Consider the following 18,250-nt stretch of genomic DNA (forward strand, 5'->3'; position numbering starts at 1 on the left):
TTACTTTAGGACATCGTTGGAAAAGATCTAGAGGGTAAGTGGGTCAATGTTGAATAACTTAGCTAACATTACCTAATGTTACATTTCCTTATATCAACGTCAAAACGCAATGCAATGCCGTTGACATCGTACAGCATATAGCGATTTTTTTTCTGAAATGTGTGTCATCACGATCCAATGACATGTTCCTTTGCATCTACATTAAACTAAGCTTTTCCATGGATTTTACAATTTTTGAATGATTATTTGCGAAGATATTGGGATTTTTCTTAATGGGATTTTTCTTTTCTTAATGCTTTCCTAATGCCGAGAGAATGAATGGGATTTCTCATAGACACGTCTTTTGAAAAATTATACCTTGGTCGACACCGAAAAGTTAGTAGAATGCCTTAAACGGCAAATACTTGGAGACAAACTTTATTGATTCTGGTGATCATAGTTGATTTTCAATCACAATCCGAATTATGAAAATATTTTTCTTAAATTCCATTGACTTTGACTGGAGGAATGGAGCAATTTAGAAAATTTGAAAGAAGGCGAAATACTGTTTGAAATTCTCACGGTTAGTAGGTTATTACTGTAAAGACACTCACAAGTTTTTGTTTTGATAACTTCACCGAAATGGCTTCGTAGTAATTATAAGAAAATCCGGTCTATGAGAGTTTACATTGAAACTCCTCTCCGATAGGAACAAATCCGCTAGGGGCGCATGTTTTCACTTTCCCTCTCTATTGGCACCACAAGAGACAGTAGTCTTAGCACACCAAAATCAAGAAGGACACCAAAATCAGCTGACTGATATCCACTGCACAAGTAGAGTAGTGGTCAGAGTGTTTAACTCCCACCCGGGAAACCAGCGTTCAAGACCTGGTGGGGATGACTTTATGGGACTATACCCCAAACCTCCACATGTTCATCCGTTCACTCCAACCTTTACCCCTTGCCTTATAGTTCAGATCCTATCCCAACCCCAACCCTTATTCTAACACCAACCCACATTAGGGACTGGAAGAAGGACACCAGGGAGACTGGGGTTCAAGACCCGGTGCAGATGACTTTATGGGACTATACCCCAAACCTCCACACATTCATCCTTTCACTCCAATCTTTTTATCCCTTACCTAAATTCCACAAGTAGAGTAGTGGTCAGAGCATTGGACTCCTACACTGGACATTCTCAGAGATTGCCATCTACTTACTTCACCACCTAAAGGGAAGTGCATACAGCAGGTAATGACTTTTGTCCAGAAACAGAAGTAGAACCAATTGCAAAATAGCTAACGTTACAGGAATCACCAGTGTAACTGCTTTAGCCACTGACCGCTACCATTAATGTTATGGAAGCTGCTGCTAGTTGTTGTGAGCTCATGAGCTAACTGGATATCCTGCTCTTATTGTGCTGGATTAGCATTGGAAGCATTGAAACGGATGTGTCCAGGCGACAAGACCTATCTTAGTTTATCAGACATTATTTTATGTCATTTCAATTAGCAGCTATTTCAGTGGCATGACTAGCTTACCAGTCCTGAACAGAAACAAACCAGCCACGCACATAAGCCAGGCTGGACCTGGCCTGGTTATCCAACGTCGCGCGTCCGTGAGAGAGCGTGATTGCGTAGATAGCAGTAGTAGGCTAACCACTAGGCGGTGCAAACGTTTTACAAACCACGTCACTCCACGCTTCTCCACACAAGAGGCTACATGGTACAAACTTACCAGATATATCAGACGGTCTTGTTAACTCGTTACACATCATTTTCGTCTTTAACTCGGTGGAGTGGGCGGATTCAGTCAGAACCCAGGCAAGGTAGCCTACAAACGTGAAGGAGCACATCTGGGTTCATGAAGAGAAAATCTCTGTTATCTCTTTAATTACCGTATAACATCCCCTGACCCAGATAGCAAGCGGATGTGTAATGATTCTGGGCGATATATGGGCCGGAACTAAGCCACAAGGGCCAGATCTGGCCTGTATATGGCTCAGATCCGCTTGCTATCTGGGGACTATACTCCTTGGACAGGACATGCACATTTACTTTTTACAAACTTGCACACCTTAGACATAGTCACTCATTCACTCACACGTTAGTTAGGCCTACTCATTCTCTCTCTCTCTCTCTCTCTCTCTCTCTCTCTCTCTCACACACACACAGACACACACACACACGTGTATACATTTTAGTATTTTATCTGTACATTTAAGTTATCTTTACACTTCTACTTATCTCAGTGGCCTTTGAGGACACCCTCGCCTTGGAAATGATGGGCCACCCACAGGATAAAGTAGGTTAATGTTAATAGGTAAAAAGGTCAATACTCGGAAGGTTAGAGACCCACATGTCCTCAGCCATCTAGTGACCTCTGTCCAAAACACAAATTATTGTTCATATTGTTCTCAAAATAGGCTTACTTACATATGTTTTTTGAGTATTAATAACAGACTAAAGGCTAACTGATGAACTGTGATTTAGGCCAATGGCTTGTGCAGTAATCCACCGCAGTCACACAGGTCACACAGGTCACACAGGTCACACAGACTGTGCTGGATTACTGATACTCGTTGCCAAAGTAAGATTAATCTTATTAATCTTTCCTTTTACAAGGTAGTTTTCAGGTTGGATGTGTGAGGGGGTGACAGAAAGCAGAATACAGAGGCCTGTGAAGACCAGACTTCAGAAAGAACGAGGCTACGCTGACTCCCGTTTCTGACCAAGGGTTTGATGTGGTCCAATCATACAAGTAGGCTGGAATGGACTGGAAACATGGAGACCATATACAAGAAGGGTCGGTGTCGACTTCCTGAGGAGGCTCGGGTCCTTCAATGTATGTAGAACCAAGCTGAGCCTGTTCTACCAGTCTGTCGTAGCAAGTGCCGCCATCTTCTATGCGATCGTGTGCCGGGGAAGCAGCATCAAGGCAGTGGACACCAACAGGATGGATAAACTGATCATCAGGGTGGGCTCTGTCCTGGGGTTCAGCATGGACTCAATGACAGTGGTAGCGGAGAGAAGAAAGTTAGCTAAACTGCTATAGCCATCATGGCCAATGTCCCCCCCCTACATGACACTTTGGTCAGGCAGAAGAGCGCCTTCAGTCACAGGCACATTCTCAACAGTGCTCAGCTGAAAGCTAGAAGAGGTCCGGTTTGCCAGCCGCCATCAGACTGTTCAATGCATCCTCTGGCCGGGCCTGACACTGATGGTCCTGAAGGTTGTAAAATGGAGTCCTCAGTTTCCTGTTACCCTTGACTCGTCTTTGAGATGAACATGATAAGCAATGGGCGGAGTTTGTAACAGGCGATAGGGCGTGTTGCGTTATAGCACATGATTGGACAGCAAAGTGATGTTCCAAAAAGTCATAAAATAAAACTTTAAGTGCACCTAAGTTCATCCTGATGAGTTAACACCCTGATGATGTTTTCCACTTTCAAATGGTAGCCTACCATAGAGCCTTGTATTTTGTTGCTTGATGTAACCTTGGGACCCTCTTTTTATGTCCTTTTAAAAAAAAAAAAACTCAATTGTGTGTATGTTAGTGTGTGTGTGTGTGTGTGTGTATGTGTGTGTGGGTGCGTGCGTGCGTGTATGACACTACCTACACTATACAATGCTATTCACTGAAACAGACCACCTACTGTATAGTATTGACTGTTAAGACATTCTTATTTAAGTGGTGAGTAGTCCGGTCTCCAGTATAAACACAGCACATTTCCAGACAGCTGGTTGTATCTATCACCATCATATCATTTGGATTATGTATAAACAGCTGTCTCTGAGAAGCTGTCGCTGAGTAGGAAGAGGAGAGGGGGGGGGGGGGGGGGGGGGGGGGGGGGGCTCGTGTTGTATGATGTTTGTGATGTTAAACTTGTATCCTGGGTTGATGAGTAAAGTAATGTGTTTCTTCTAACCAACCCAAACGTTGGCTCTTTAAGTGAGCATTTGTTTAGCATTCCTGAATCCCCACCCAGCGCTAGGCCAGGTCTGATTGATGCTACACATTTTATTAAAGGCTCTTTGTTATTGAGCTGCTTGCAGAGGAAGGGTAACAGCCAAGTAATTTACTGCAAATGGTTATTAGAAGTGTAGAGTTTAGACGCAAGGTCCACATCTTGGTTCAGTCTGGTACCACAGGCTAATCTGATCAGCAGTGGATCAGCTCATTCTGCTCATTCAGTACATAGCTGTGCTGTTTAGGCCTCCGCATGAGCCAAAGAAGGACCACCGCCAAGGGTTCAATCTTCATCTGGTCTCAGTTGGCAGCCATAGGTACTGTATACCATTTGTTCTCTGTGTTTCATATTTTGAGGTGATTTGTTTGGGGGGGGGGGGGAGGATCGTGAGGTGATATTGTTTGTGGCAAAGGGGGATTGTTAGGTCAAGTAGGGAGGACCAGAGTAAATAATGTCACACACAGATCACTGATACCGTACGCCAAGTTCATGGCTTTTTCCTCTTATATCTGTCACTGTTGATAAACTGATATGACTGTTATGATATGAAGTTAGAACGTCAAACGTTTCACCTGCAGGCAACAAGCAGTGTTTGATCATTTCACTGTGTGAAAACAAACACATTTTGTTCTATTTGGTAGCAGACTATCTCAGAATGGAAACAGAGATCCACTTTGGACTCATTTGACCGTCAAAGACAGGAATTAAAATGTTTTAAATGGCATACTGTACGTCCATACATCAATGTACTGTACGTGTGTTGGTGAGTTGTTGACCTTACAGCCAATCTCCCACATGGGGCATTTATCTTGAGAATCTACACCGTGACCGGACACTTTTTTTTAAAATGTTTTCATGCTTATGTCAAAGCCGTCATCCTGTGACATCATGACTAACGGCCTTTTGGTTTGATGTCATGAATAGGCTAACACACATCTACTCACACATTGTCGGGATGTACTGATATTGTATCTCTGGATCTTTATACATCATATATGGGTATCTGACAAGATATCCCGGTGCAAAGGTGCGATCTCTGAGATGAAATGTGCAGTCACACTAGAAAGACTTCTCATAAAAGCAGTTATCTTCCATTGGATCACACTCCCTTTCACTCCGCCTTTCATCATTTTAACATGTTGCGTTAGAAACGATACTCAGAGAACATTGTCAGACTTGTGAATATTTAACTCTTACCCCTTGACATAACACTTTAGGTACAAAGTCTGATTTCATTTACTGTTGGTGTTTTGCTGATCAGAAACTCAATCTCATCTTGTCAAATGCATTTAGGTAGAAGTTTGAGCCAGCAGATCAATGAATATCTCTTAATCAAAGTACAGTAGGAGTGGTTATATCAGATCTCAGATAAGAAAACAACAGCCAAGGTAAGGATTTATTGACTTCCACATTGTAAAAACATAACTTTATTATCACAGTTAATTGCTGGCAGAGTATGATGCATCATAAATGTTGATGACGAATGTGATCCACAGCCTGTCCTTTATGAATTAGGAGTTGGTGATGAACCAACATCCTCTTGTTTTAATCTTTTTTATTGTCCAATGCTTTATCTGTTGCAACCATTTGTTACAATAACCAGATCTTTTGAGGTCCGTATAAAGTTCCATAAAGAACCTTTTTCAGGTCCGTATAAAGTCCCATAAAGAACCCCTTCAGGTCAGGAAGAACCATTTAGGGTTCCAACCATTACCTTACTATATTTCTTTTTCAGAGGGTTCTTCTATTGTGTTCTAAATAGTCCTGTCCCTGTTAGGAGAGTACAGTGGCCAGTTCACTCACTTTTCTCCCTTGTTCCTTTCTGGGTTTTGAACTAGAAGCTCTTCAGCTGTTCTAACCTTTTGCATATTTAACATGTCAGTTGCTCCGTCACATACAGTAAGTCTGAAATGGTGTGTGGATTATTGTTAATTAATACTCTCAATGCTGACGTGTGCTTGTGGCTAAGTTTCTACAGTATAGCTGTGCTCTGAGTGCTATCTCAATTTGTCCAGACACATTATCATAAGAAACGGTTGTGCACTCCAATACAGGTCAAACATGGTTTTAAGATATGAAGTCAGTGGATTCCTCAGGCCTTTTAACTATCCCCAAACCAAGGACCAAGATACATGGATAGGCAGCTTTTAGTATTAAAATGAGTTAAAAGGTAGTAGGATCCAGCCTCAGCCTGTCAGAGATCCTGAGGGGGGCCAAAACTTAATTTAAAACAAAGATCGTAAAACACACCTTTTTAGTCTTGCTTTGGGGACTCTTAGTGCTCCTGGCCATGCTTTGTCCCGTGGTCATTTACTGTTCATTAATTTTTATTTTGTTGTGAATAGCAGCCATCTGAAAGGTTGGCTGAGAGCTTGACCTGACTCCATTCACTCTCACATGTTATAATCTAACATTTCCAGGTAGCAGCTTCATTTACATTTTCTTGTTAACCTGTTGCCTTGAGTATAAAGTTAATATAACCTACAATTTTACATTGTTGTGGTGAACTCAAATATTTAAGATCAATTGTAAAAAGGTACCCGTATTGCATTGTTAATTGCTGGAAAAGTATGACATAAAAAAGTATGACACATCAATGTTGATGATGAATGTTATGTCTGTCCCTTTTGAATTAGGAGTTTGCAACAAACAACCATCCTCTTAACAAGGCCATCATCCATCTGTTGGATGGCCTTGTTAACAGCATTGTATGAATATGCTATTTCAGAATTAGCCATAATGTCTGTCTCTCACCTACAGTACAAGGCCAGGATGATCCCTCCAGATAGCTCTATGGCATCCACACCCTTCAGAATGGTGCTAGGTTAATGAATCAGCTATTTCTCCTGGTGGGAGGGGAGCCTACTCATGGTACAGTATATATACACCTCCCTGCACAGACAACCTACCGGCTCTTTGGCTGTATAGCTCTTCTGAGTTTGGACATGGGGAAAGGCTTCTATATCAGCAAGGCGGTTGGGGTGGTGTTGATCGTGGTTGCTGCGGGGACAGTGGCCACCATCATCGCCCTGTCTGTCGTCTACTCTCAAGAGAAATCGAAGAACAATGAGGTCACTCCAACCAACGGTGGTTCCACTGTCAAACCCACGACCACCCCTTCGCCCTCAAACGAACCGTGGGACCGGTACCGTCTTCCCCAGACCCTGAAGCCCCACTACTACAACGTGACGCTGTGGCCCCGCCTCACCATCAACCAACAAGGCCTCTACGTCTTCACAGGGAGCTCCTTGGTGGTGTTTGAATGCATGGTGGAGACAGACCTGATCCTCATACACTCCAACAAGCTGAACTACACCCAACATGACGGACACCTGGCCAGACTCACAGCTGTGAGTGGAGCAGCAGCGCCCGACGTCAAGAACTCCTGGCTACAGACCACCACCCAGTTCCTGGTGCTGCAGCTCAACGGCAAGCTGACTAAAGGACAATCCTACCAGCTGAACACGGAGTTTGTGGGGGAGCTGGCTGATGATCTGGGAGGCTTTTATAGAAGTGAATACTTTGAGGATGGAGTTAAGAAGTAAGTCCTTAGCATCCTCATGTTTGTGTTAGACTACTGCTTGGAGGTTTTCTCAATGCTTACCCGCCAGGCAACATTATCTAAGAAACTTATGAAATAGCCTACCTCCATGGCCATAGATGTTGTTCAAAGGTAGAGTGTGTTTACTTTACGAACCACTGCACTAAACAGAAATAAAACATTCGATTAATTTCACTGTTCACGAAAGCATCGAAACATCGAACATCGAAAATCCAAATCTACAGCGATCAGCATAGTGAATGAAAAAAAAAAAGACAAAAAAAGATAGAAGCAAATCTATCTATTGTCTATGTGTCGTCTTCCAGAGTTGTGGCTACTACTCAGATGCAGCCAACGGATGCCAGGAAATCCTTCCCCTGCTTTGACGAGCCAGCGATGAAGGCCATCTTCCACATCACTCTCATCCACCCACGAGACAGAATAGCCCTGTCCAACGGCATGGAGCATGGTAAGTACTGCTCAGTGCTTTCATAGACAGTTATATCTTATATATCATGTCACAAAAGTTTCATATTTTCTGACCTGTTCTGGAGAAAATATATTAATTTGACCCATCTGTAGTAAGTAGTCAATCTTTGATGGTGTGAACTCATTATTTCAAGTTGACGACGCTTTTTTTGTAGCCTACACTTAGTCATTTGATACATACAGTATGACAGTGATGAGTTCGCCTAAAGACAAACCTTTTTCTTTTCTTTTTCAGAACCCCTTGACGTCATCATGGATGGCGAGAATGTTCGAAAGACTACTTTTGAACCCACCAAGAAAATGTCAACTTACCTGCTGGCATTTATTGTCAGTGACTTCGACTATGTTAACAGAACAGAATCCAATCTTTTGGTAAATGTCTTTCACCTCTTTTTTTTAAGATGAACTTTATGGCAAGGGCGTTTACCATTTTCACAAGATACCTTTAAAAGCTTCTGTCTAATGTGTGGATTTGGCTTCACACCATTGGGAGTTATTTTCACCAAAGCCGCTGTATCTATCATCAAATGCATGGGAAGAGGTTTGTTCATAATAGTTAACAATGTGTCTGAACTTTGTACAGATCCGGATCTACGCTCGTAGAAATGCCATTGCTGCGGGCCAAGGAGAATATGCTCTCAACGTGACCGGGCCCATCATGAAATTCTTTGAGACGTATTACAATGTCAGTTACCCTCTTCCCAAATCAGGTACGATTTTAATAAAAAATCTTCAAAGAGAGGCGTTGAGATGTAGACTTGCCTGTCTGTTAATCATTGACCTAATCACACTGAAGATGTCTCACCATTGCTGTGCCTTCTGCTTCTATTAGGGCCCTATCTTGCTGGTGGAGAGCAATGAGCAAACCCCTAAAAGCCTTGAACAGAAGGCAAGCACCTAAAAAGACTGAGATAAAAATATTTTCATGCTTTCCCTATTTAAATCTTATCTAAATATGTGGTACAAGACATGCAACTCACTTGCCCCTCTGTTTTCAATGTTACGTTTATGAAGGGTTTGCTCGCTGCTCTGCTCCAGCACGATGGGCTCCTTATGTCTTTGTTTTGAGTTGAATCTATTCTGGTATTCTAATATCCTCTCTCAACTTTCCTCTTCAATTCTTCAGACCAGATAGCGTTGCCAGACTTCAACGCAGGAGCCATGGAGAACTGGGGTCTCATCACCTACAGAGAGACAGCCCTCCTGTACGACCCCAAGTTCTCCTCAAACTCAAACAAGGAGAGGATAGCCTCCATCATTTCCCACGAACTGGCCCATATGGTAGGTTGAGGTTCTGAATCCACTTCCCCATCCCTGTTTGACTGCTGAACCAATCCTGGAACATTCTGCTAGACAAAATATCTCATTCTGTACTATCAACCTCATGTTGGACCTCACCTTTTTTGGGTTTGGTGATGATCATCTCCGTCATCTCTCCAGTGGTTTGGGAACCTTGTGACTCTGAAGTGGTGGAATGATCTGTGGCTGAACGAAGGGTTCGCCTCCTACGTGGAGTACCTCGGAGCCGACTACGCTGAGGACTCCTGGAACGTGGTATGTGTCTACGACTCCCACTTGGCATGCAAACATACAACACGTACAAACATACAACACGTACAAACATACAACACGTACAGTACAAACATACAACACGTACAAACATACAACACGTACACGTACAAACACGTACAAACATACAAACATACAACACGTACAAACATACAAACACGTACACGTACAAACATCCATATGAAGTCCCAGGTCAGCCATGTATTCTAGATGGATGCCTTTGTGTCTATCTATCTATCTATCTATCTATCTATCTATCTATCTATCTATCTATCTATCTATCTATCTATCTATCTATCTATCTATCTATCTATCTATCTATCTATCTATCTATCTATCTATCTATCTATCTATCTATCTATCTATCTATCTATCTATCTATCTATCTATCTATGATGTTCCTCTCCCTCCCTCCACAGAAAGACCTGATAGTCCTGGGAGATGTCCACAGAGTGTTCGCCGTGGACGCGCTGACTTCCTCCCATCCCCTGTCCTCCAGAGAGGAAGACATCCAGAAACCGGAGCAAATCAGTGAACTCTTCGACGCCATCTCCTACAGCAAGGTATAGAATCAACCAATCCTCAGAGGTAGAGTGGGTTGTCCAGTGACGGCAGGATCGACAGTTCGATTCCTGGCTCCTCCTGTCCACATGTTGAAGTGTCCTTATGCAAGACACTGAACCCCAAAATTGCTCCCAGTGAGCAGGCTAGCACTTTGCATGGCAGCTGTCTGACATTGGTGTGTGAATGGATGAATGAGAGGCCATTGTAAAAGCATTTTGGATTAAAGTGCTGTATAGGTGCAGTCCATTTGCCATTTTTTGAGGACCTACACTGTACAGTATGGAGAATATAGAGCATTGATGAATGGCCGGTAAATGTTACAAGCCTACACTACATCTAACCGTTACATTTTTCTAGTTGTAGATTCTCTCATCTTTTATTTAATGTATCTTAAATGTCCATTGACACTCTGTAACTGCATGCTGTATCTTTCTCTAGGGAGCGTCAGTGTTGAGAATGCTCTCAGATTTCCTGTCTGAACCTGTCTTCACCAAAGGACTCAATGTAAGGACTTTAAAAGGTCACTCCGCTCAAAACAAAACTTGATATACTGTTTAAGTGGTCATGACATGAAGGTCATAACAGTCATTACATGAGGGTTTTATTTTAGCTTTTGGGCCATCTTCCTTTCTCAAGGTGCATGTTTTATTACAGTGATTCACTACAGTGAATGATTAAACGTTCAAACTGCTGGCACTTCCACACCAGACGAAAATGTACTGGTATGAAACTTGGTAAACTTACATTTCATTCCATTCCATAAAATTCCATTTCAACAAATTTGCCATTTGGACCCATGATGGATTTGACTGCAGGTTGAAAATTTGGCAAAACCAAGTTTCTTCTCAAAAATCAAGGAAATTACAGGCATTTGAATGTTGACCATTTTGGAGGGAAGCTAATTGGTGATGCTAATATAGTGCTTTAAAGCTAATTTCCGCTTAACATGATTTAGATGTCTCATACAGAGTAGATGGCACTGTCATACCATACTGGAAAACCCAGCGAGAACCAGCTACAAACTTTAGCTGCTCATTAGTGGGTCTTGCTGAATTTACCTTTTTTTTTTTTTTTTAAGACAGGGACAAGGTACAGTAGACATTAACCCTATAAAATTGGGAGAGATACACTGTACAAGGTTATAGCTAAACAGCTAATTTTCACCCGCAGTCCCTGGGCAAATAAACATACAGTCTTAAAAATAGTGGGGAAAATAGTATAGGAGAGTTACATACATAGAAGGAATACAAAAAGTTAGAAGCCTATAGCAGAAATTTCACTCATCCCTATACCCACATCCCAACCTCCCCAGACCCTTAAAAAACAAACCCTAAATATAACCCCCATACATATGTGCTACACACACACACACACACACACACACATACACACACACACACACACACACACACACACACACACACACACACACAATGACTACAGGTGCGTGCAGCTTTGCTGAGCGAGTATCCACTGCTTTATGAGGCGAGAGAAGCTATGAAAGCTTGTTGTTGTTGTGAGCTCTGTTGGAAGGCTGTTCCACTGTTTTATGGCCGTGAAGATGAAGGATGATTGACCAAAAGCAGTCTTACGTTGTGGGATTCTGCACGCCCTCTGAGTTGTTGACCTAGTGGCTCGAATCATTAATTCAGAGCTGAGTGTTACAAACTTTCTCAGGGGGGGAGGAGCAGCATTATGGATGATTTCAAACATAAGACAGACAGTCTATGCCCCTATCTGTCAGTCTACCCCCCTGTCTATCAGTCTACCTCCATCTGTCAGTCTACCCCCCTGTCTATCAGTCTACCCCCCTGTCTATCAGTCTACCTCCATCTGTCAGTCTACCCCCCTGTCTATCAGTCTACCCCCCTGTCTATCAGTCTACCTCCATCTGTCAGTCTACCCCCCTGTCTATCAGTCTACCCCCCTGTCTATCAGTCTACCCCCCTGTCTATCAGTCTACCCCCCTGTCTATCAGTCTACCCCCCTGTCTATCAGTCTACCCCCCTGTCTGTCAGTCTACCCCCCTGTCTATCAGTCTACCCCCTGTCTGTTAGTCTACCCCCCTATCAGTCTACCCCCTGTCTATCAGTCTACCCCCCTGTCTATCAGTCTACCCCCTGTCTGTCAGTCTACCCCCCTGTCTATCAGTCTACCTCCATCTGTCAGTCTACCCCCCTGTCTATCAGTCTACCCCTCTGTTTGTTAGTCTACCCTCCTGTCTATCAGTCTACCCCCCTGTCTATCAGTCTACCCCCCTGTCTATCAGTCTACCCCCCTGTCTATCAGTCTACCTCCATCTATCAGTCTATCCCTTTGTCTGTCAGTCTACCTCTGTCTGGTCAGTCTACCCCTGTCTGCCAGTCTACCCCTGTCTGGTCAGTCTACCCCTGTCTGCCAGTCTACCCCTGTCTGGTCAGTCTACCCCTGTCTGCCAGTCTACCCCTGTCTGCCAGTCTACCCCTGTCTGCCAGTCTACCCCTGTCTGGTCAGTCTACCTCCTGTCTGGTCAGTCTACCCCTGTCTGGTCAGTCTACCCCTTTGTCTGTCAGTCTACCTCTGTCTGGTCAGTCTACCCCTTTGTCTGTCAGTCTACCTCTGTCTGGTCAGTCTACCCCTGTCTGGTCAGTCTACCTCTGTCTGGTCAGTCTACCCCTGTCTGCCAGTCTACCCCTGTCTGGTCAGTCTACCCCTGTCTGGTCAGTCTACCCCTGTCTGGTCAGTCTACCTCTGTCTGGTCAGTCTACCCCTGTCTGGTCAGTCTACCCCTGTCTGCCAGTCTACCCCTGTCTGCCAGTCTACCCCTGTCTGGTCAGTCTACCCCTGTCTGTCAGTCTTAACTGGGTGTACAGTAACCATAGGACCCTGTCTCAATGCCGCTTGTGTCTTAAATTGACTTTGTTTCCACAGACGTACCTGAATAAGTTTGCCTTTGGTAACACAGAGTACACTGACCTCTGGGATCATCTCCAAATGGTGAGCTTCTTCATATCCATTGGTGCCATTCACAGTCAGAATGTAGATCTCAATTTCACATAGTCATCTTTGCAGCCATTAAAGTCGCACTGAAATGAAAAAAGCATTCTGTCCCATTTTGGTTCACATAATTGGTCATAGTGTTCATCTATTCAACGATGTATGCCAAAAAATTTACAAAATTCTACTTTTGTTGTAATCTTATATCAAAGTATATAATTTCTTACTTCCTGGAAAACGGTAGGTCACGTGCAATGACGACAACAGGTACCTTCGATTTTAGGCCAATAATCTCACGACATCCACCCATCAATCAACGCTATCCTTCTAGCGAATCTGTCTAAAGTTCTTAAAACCCGTCCACTTGTCAATGTTCCAATCAAATTCCTCTAAACGCATGTCCCACCCTCATAGCTTGTTTGCGTCGGAAATACATATTCGGTTGTGGTTCTATTCTCAGTCTGGTGTTCTTGTGTCTCATCCACACTAGGCAGTCACTGCTACTGGCACAAACCTTCCTGATACAGTCCATAATATCATGAACCGATGGGTGCTCCAGATGGGCTTCCCTGTGGTTACCATAGATACCGCCACTGGACAGCTCTCCCAGAAGCACTTCCTCCTGGACCCTGAGTCCATAGTGACTGTTCCATCTCCCTTCAAGTACGTCTGAAATTCTGCTCAGGACAATTATTGAAATGACCTAAAATAGCACTGAGAGGGAAATGCTTTGGCTAGAAGACAGTAGAAGACAGTAGAAGACAGTAGAAGACAGTAGAAGAATATCAGTGAGAGGGAAGCTACTCACTGGAGAGCAAGGTTGAAGTAAGACTCTTTGGACAGAAATATGCTAGTAAGCTTGTGTTAATATGAAAATATATATTTCCCTCAGTTATGAATGGATTGTGCCGATTAACTGGATGAAAACTGGAGTCCCACAGACATCAACATGGCTAGAGGAGAAAAATGGTATGTAGTGAAGACACTGATGATAATGGGAATCAAATAGATTAGTAATGACTTTCATGACCAATAACATAAAGTATATTTGAACACATGAGGTGTGCGTCATTACCTAACCTGGTGCACCAGGTGGGTGGAGTTGAGGCTGACACTTGATGATGATTTCCTTGGTCCCATTAAACAGGGCAGGCAAGCTAGCTACTACGTATGAATCAAGCACACATCAAGCCTCGAAAAGCTTTATTATTGTCAAGGTAATAACTATGATACTTACTTAAAGATCTCTTTGTCTCTGGTTAATGTGAAAGCTACTGCCCTTGAAATGAAGGTCGCTGGGTCTGAGTGGGTGCTGGCCAACGTCAACGTGTCTGGCTACTACAGGGTTAACTACGATGCCGCTAACTGGGAACGCCTCCTCACCGTGCTCAGCACCAATCCTCAGGTAGATACACCTAACGCTAGATTAGTTTAGGTTACTGTTTATAGTTTAGTTTATTGTCCACAATGTGGAAATGTATTTTGCTTGTGTCTGCCACAAAACACTGACATACAAGACACAACATTAACTAACAGTTTGTGAATGATCTATGACCAGCATTCATGTTTTTAAAGTGTGTATAATCTTTGGGTTGTTTTGATTCATCTAGATGATTCCAGTGATCAATAGAGCCCAGTTAGTGGATGATGCTTTTAACCTGGCAAGGTGAGTGTTTAAAAAAAAAATAGTGTACACAGTTTACTTGTGAAGTGTGTACATGTGAAGTACAATAAAATACAACTTTTCATATTCTTATTCTTTTGTTATATACAGAGCTAAAATCATCTCTACCGTGCTGGCTCTGAGAACAACCAAGTACCTTTCAGGAGAGACGGAGTACATGCCCTGGGAGTCGGCCCTGGACAACCTCGACTTCTTCTCCCTGATGTTTGATCGCAGTGAGGTCTATGGAGACATGCAGGTTGGTGTCCTCTCCATTTGACCCCCTGGCCCTGTGGGAATGAGGTTGAATTGAATTGAACATGATACGAAGAATGACAGGCAGGCAATGCGCTGCTGTTCACATGAATCAAGCGCTAACTCTGTTGTTCATTCTGCTTCTTTTAGGCGTACCTGAAGAAACAGGTGACGCCTCTATTTCAATACTTCCAGGATATCACTTTTAACTGGACTAGCGTACCTAAGGGACACATGGACCAGTGAGTTTGATAGAACAACTTCATGCTAATCCCTCATGCCATGATTCATTTACCAATGTTCATTCATTCATTCATCCATTCATCCATTCATCCATTCATCCATTCATCCATTCATCCATTCATCCATTAATTCACTCATTCATCTATCCATTCATCCATTCATCCATTCATTCATATTCACCTTATCATGTACAGTACATAAAGTCCCTACTCCGAACTCTGAGGTCTCCAGCTGCACCTCTGAGCTGGGTGGAGAAGGGCAGCCTGTCCTCTAGCCCTGTAACACCTCTGCCCCGTGCCCCCCCCACCCCCCCAGGTACAACCAGGTGAACGCCATCAGGATGGCCTGCAGCACGGGGCTGAAGGAGTGCCAGGATCTGACCACAGGCTGGTTCAGACAGTGGATGGCCGACCCTGACAACAACCCGTGAGTTTATGCCTTCTTCTTCATCGTTTGGGATAGTAGTTATTGTCCTCTCTCCCCCCAGGCTCGGGGCCGAGGGGCTATCCTTTTACCACCCCGAGCCTGGGTGAGGGGTCACCCGGGATATATATAGTTTATGCCTTCATGTTGATTCATGGATTCAGGTCGTTCTCCCACATCTGGATAGATATCAGCATCATTTATGACTGCCAAACCCTGTATTAGTAAATGTATGACTTCTCTGTGTGTTTGGAGAGGGAGTGCTATGTTATAGAATAACAGGACGTTTTGGTAGAATGTTTTCATGATACGTTGATACGTTCCGTTAGGATTCACCCCAACCTGAGGACCACCGTGTACTGCAGCGCCATCGCTGCAGGGGGCGCTGCTGAGTGGGAGTTTGGTTGGCAGATGTTCAAGAACGCGTCCATCGCCATCGAGGCTGACAAGTTCCGCTATGCTCTGGCCTGCACCACCGAGCCCTGGCTGCTCAACAGGTCAGTTATAGAGTAGGACTAACCAGACAACACTGGCCAAATACACACTCTCTGTCTTTCTCTCTCTCTCTCTCTCTCTGTCTCTCTCTCTGTCTCTCTCTCTGTCTCTCTCTCTCTCTCTCTCTCTCTCTCTCTCTGTCTCTCTCTCTCTCTCTCTCTCTCTCTGTCTGTCTCTCTCTCTCTGTCTCTCTCTCTCTCTCTCTCTCTGTCTCTCTCTCTGTCTCTCTGTCTCTCTGTCTCTCTCTCTCTCTCTGTCTCTCTCTCTCTCTCTCTCTCTGTCTGTCTCTCTCTCTCTCTCTCTCAGTCTCTCTCTCTCTCTCTCTCTGTCTCTCTCTCTCTCTCTCTCTCTCTCTCTCTCGCATGCTAACATCACTCAGTGTCTCGTTTCAGTAAATCGGGAGCTGAATCACATTTTACAGAGAGAGAAATTTTTTCGCAACCCAGTTTAGCAAGAACACCATAGAGTTTAGGGTTAAGGTTAGGGTTAGGGTGAGGGTCAGGTGTAGGGTTAGGGTGAGGGTCAGGAGTAGGGTTAGGGTTAGGGTTAGGGTTAGGGTTAGGGTTAGGGTTAGGGTTAGAGTTAGAGTTAAGGTTAGGGTTAGGGTTAGGGTTAGGGTTAGGGTTAGGGTTAGGGTTAGGGTTAGGGGTTAGGGTCTTCTTTAACCCTAAACTCAATGGTGTTATCGCTCAACTGGGTTGCGAAACGCGTAGACGCCTCCAGGTGATCCCCCGTCTCATGTTGTGCCCGTACCCCTCCGCAGGTACCTGGTCTACACCCTGGACCCCACCAAGATCCGCAAGCAGGACGCCACCTCCACCATCGTCTACATCGCCGGCAACGTGGTGGGCCAGTCGCTAGCCTGGGACTTCATCAGGTCCAGATGGGACTATATCTTCAACCAGTGAGTTTGACCCTCATGCACAGAATATGTCCAATTCTGTAGTCACAGTTATCACTCTTATGCTAAGTATGCACTATGCTATGATATCTGCTATGCATTTAGTATGATAGCACTTAAGTTAATTTAATTTAACACCTGGAGAGACAAATGTCAACATCCTGCCTTATGTTCTCTCACTCCAGATATGGAGGTGGATCTTTCTCCTTCTCAAACCTTATCAGCGGAGTAACTAAGAGGTTCTCAACTGAGTTCGAGCTCCAACAGGTAAAGCATCTCACGGTTGTCAGACGGTATAATGCCAGGTTCCCTGGACACATATGAATCCCAGTCCGGGTCCCAACTTTAATCTGTTTTCGTTTTTGATATTTACTGGATATTTGTAAAAAGTTAATTGTTTCAGCATCAGTCCGGTGGGAAGGTCACATGCATGACATGCCATGGTTAGAAGTACAGTAGAAATATCTTTAGGTTCTGTGCTGTCTTATAATATTGTATTGTATGGCCTAACACACACGGCCAGTGGGCAGCATGGTAAAGGTGGAGTGAAACCTCAGTTATTCTGTGTCTAACCGGACTCTCCTGTTAATGAAATGTAAACATTTCCCACTCTGCCCTTGTAGCTCAAGCAGTTCCAGATTGACAACGCAGAGACAGGGTTTGGTTCAGGAACCCTGGCGGTGGAGCAGGCCAAAGAGAGGACCACTGCCAACATCAAGTGGGTGGCGGAAAACAAGAAGGCGGTCCAGGATTGGTTCAAAGCTGAAGCAGCAGCAGCATAAAGTGATTTGATTGGTCACATGGGAAATGTAAACATCTGTCCATTTATTTATTGTTGAGAGACGTAGGACTCCTAATGCTGTGTGCACAGTTATGATGGCTGTTCTTTTGGTCACCAATGCTTAAGGAGACTTTATATTATTTTTATTTTATTCTAAAATTCTGTGACTTCATCACATCTGATGTGAGCACTTTTTTGAGAGGACATGTTGTGAGTCAGAATTTTTGTAAGAGTTAATACTGTCAATATATGTAGATATTTAAATACAATCACTTTTTACAGTGTTGCTCTCTGGTAAAATACTGTTTATTCTTGTTGAAATAATAAACAGATTAGATTTTCCACTTAAGCTGTTGTGTATTGCGTGTGTATTTTATTGTTATTTTTCAATTATGTTTTAT

The 18,250-nt window shown here is 43.7% G+C and overlaps 1 protein-coding gene across 1 annotated transcript; it reads left to right on the forward strand.

The window, feature by feature from the left end:
• The first annotated feature begins 5,208 nt into the window (after positions 1 to 5,208).
• Positions 5,209 to 18,164, forward strand: LOC311320632 (aminopeptidase N-like). Its single transcript, XM_084452431.1, has 21 exons — positions 5,209 to 5,337; positions 6,710 to 7,490; positions 7,817 to 7,959; positions 8,215 to 8,351; positions 8,563 to 8,689; positions 9,106 to 9,260; positions 9,420 to 9,533; positions 9,968 to 10,111; positions 10,551 to 10,616; positions 13,023 to 13,088; positions 13,579 to 13,751; positions 13,981 to 14,057; positions 14,360 to 14,493; positions 14,699 to 14,754; positions 14,863 to 15,010; positions 15,157 to 15,248; positions 15,565 to 15,675; positions 16,002 to 16,169; positions 16,931 to 17,071; positions 17,254 to 17,335; positions 17,692 to 18,164. Exons 2-21 carry the CDS (start codon positions 6,778 to 6,780, stop codon positions 17,848 to 17,850), a joined length of 3,006 nt encoding a protein of 1,001 aa, XP_084308557.1. The 5' UTR covers positions 5,209 to 5,337; positions 6,710 to 6,777; the 3' UTR covers positions 17,851 to 18,164.
• Positions 18,165 to 18,250: the final 86 nt, after the last annotated feature.

The sequence above is a fragment of the Borostomias antarcticus genome, assembly GCF_949987555.1.
Source record: "Borostomias antarcticus genome assembly, chromosome: 18".
Taxonomy (NCBI): Eukaryota; Metazoa; Chordata; class Actinopteri; order Stomiiformes; family Stomiidae; genus Borostomias; species Borostomias antarcticus.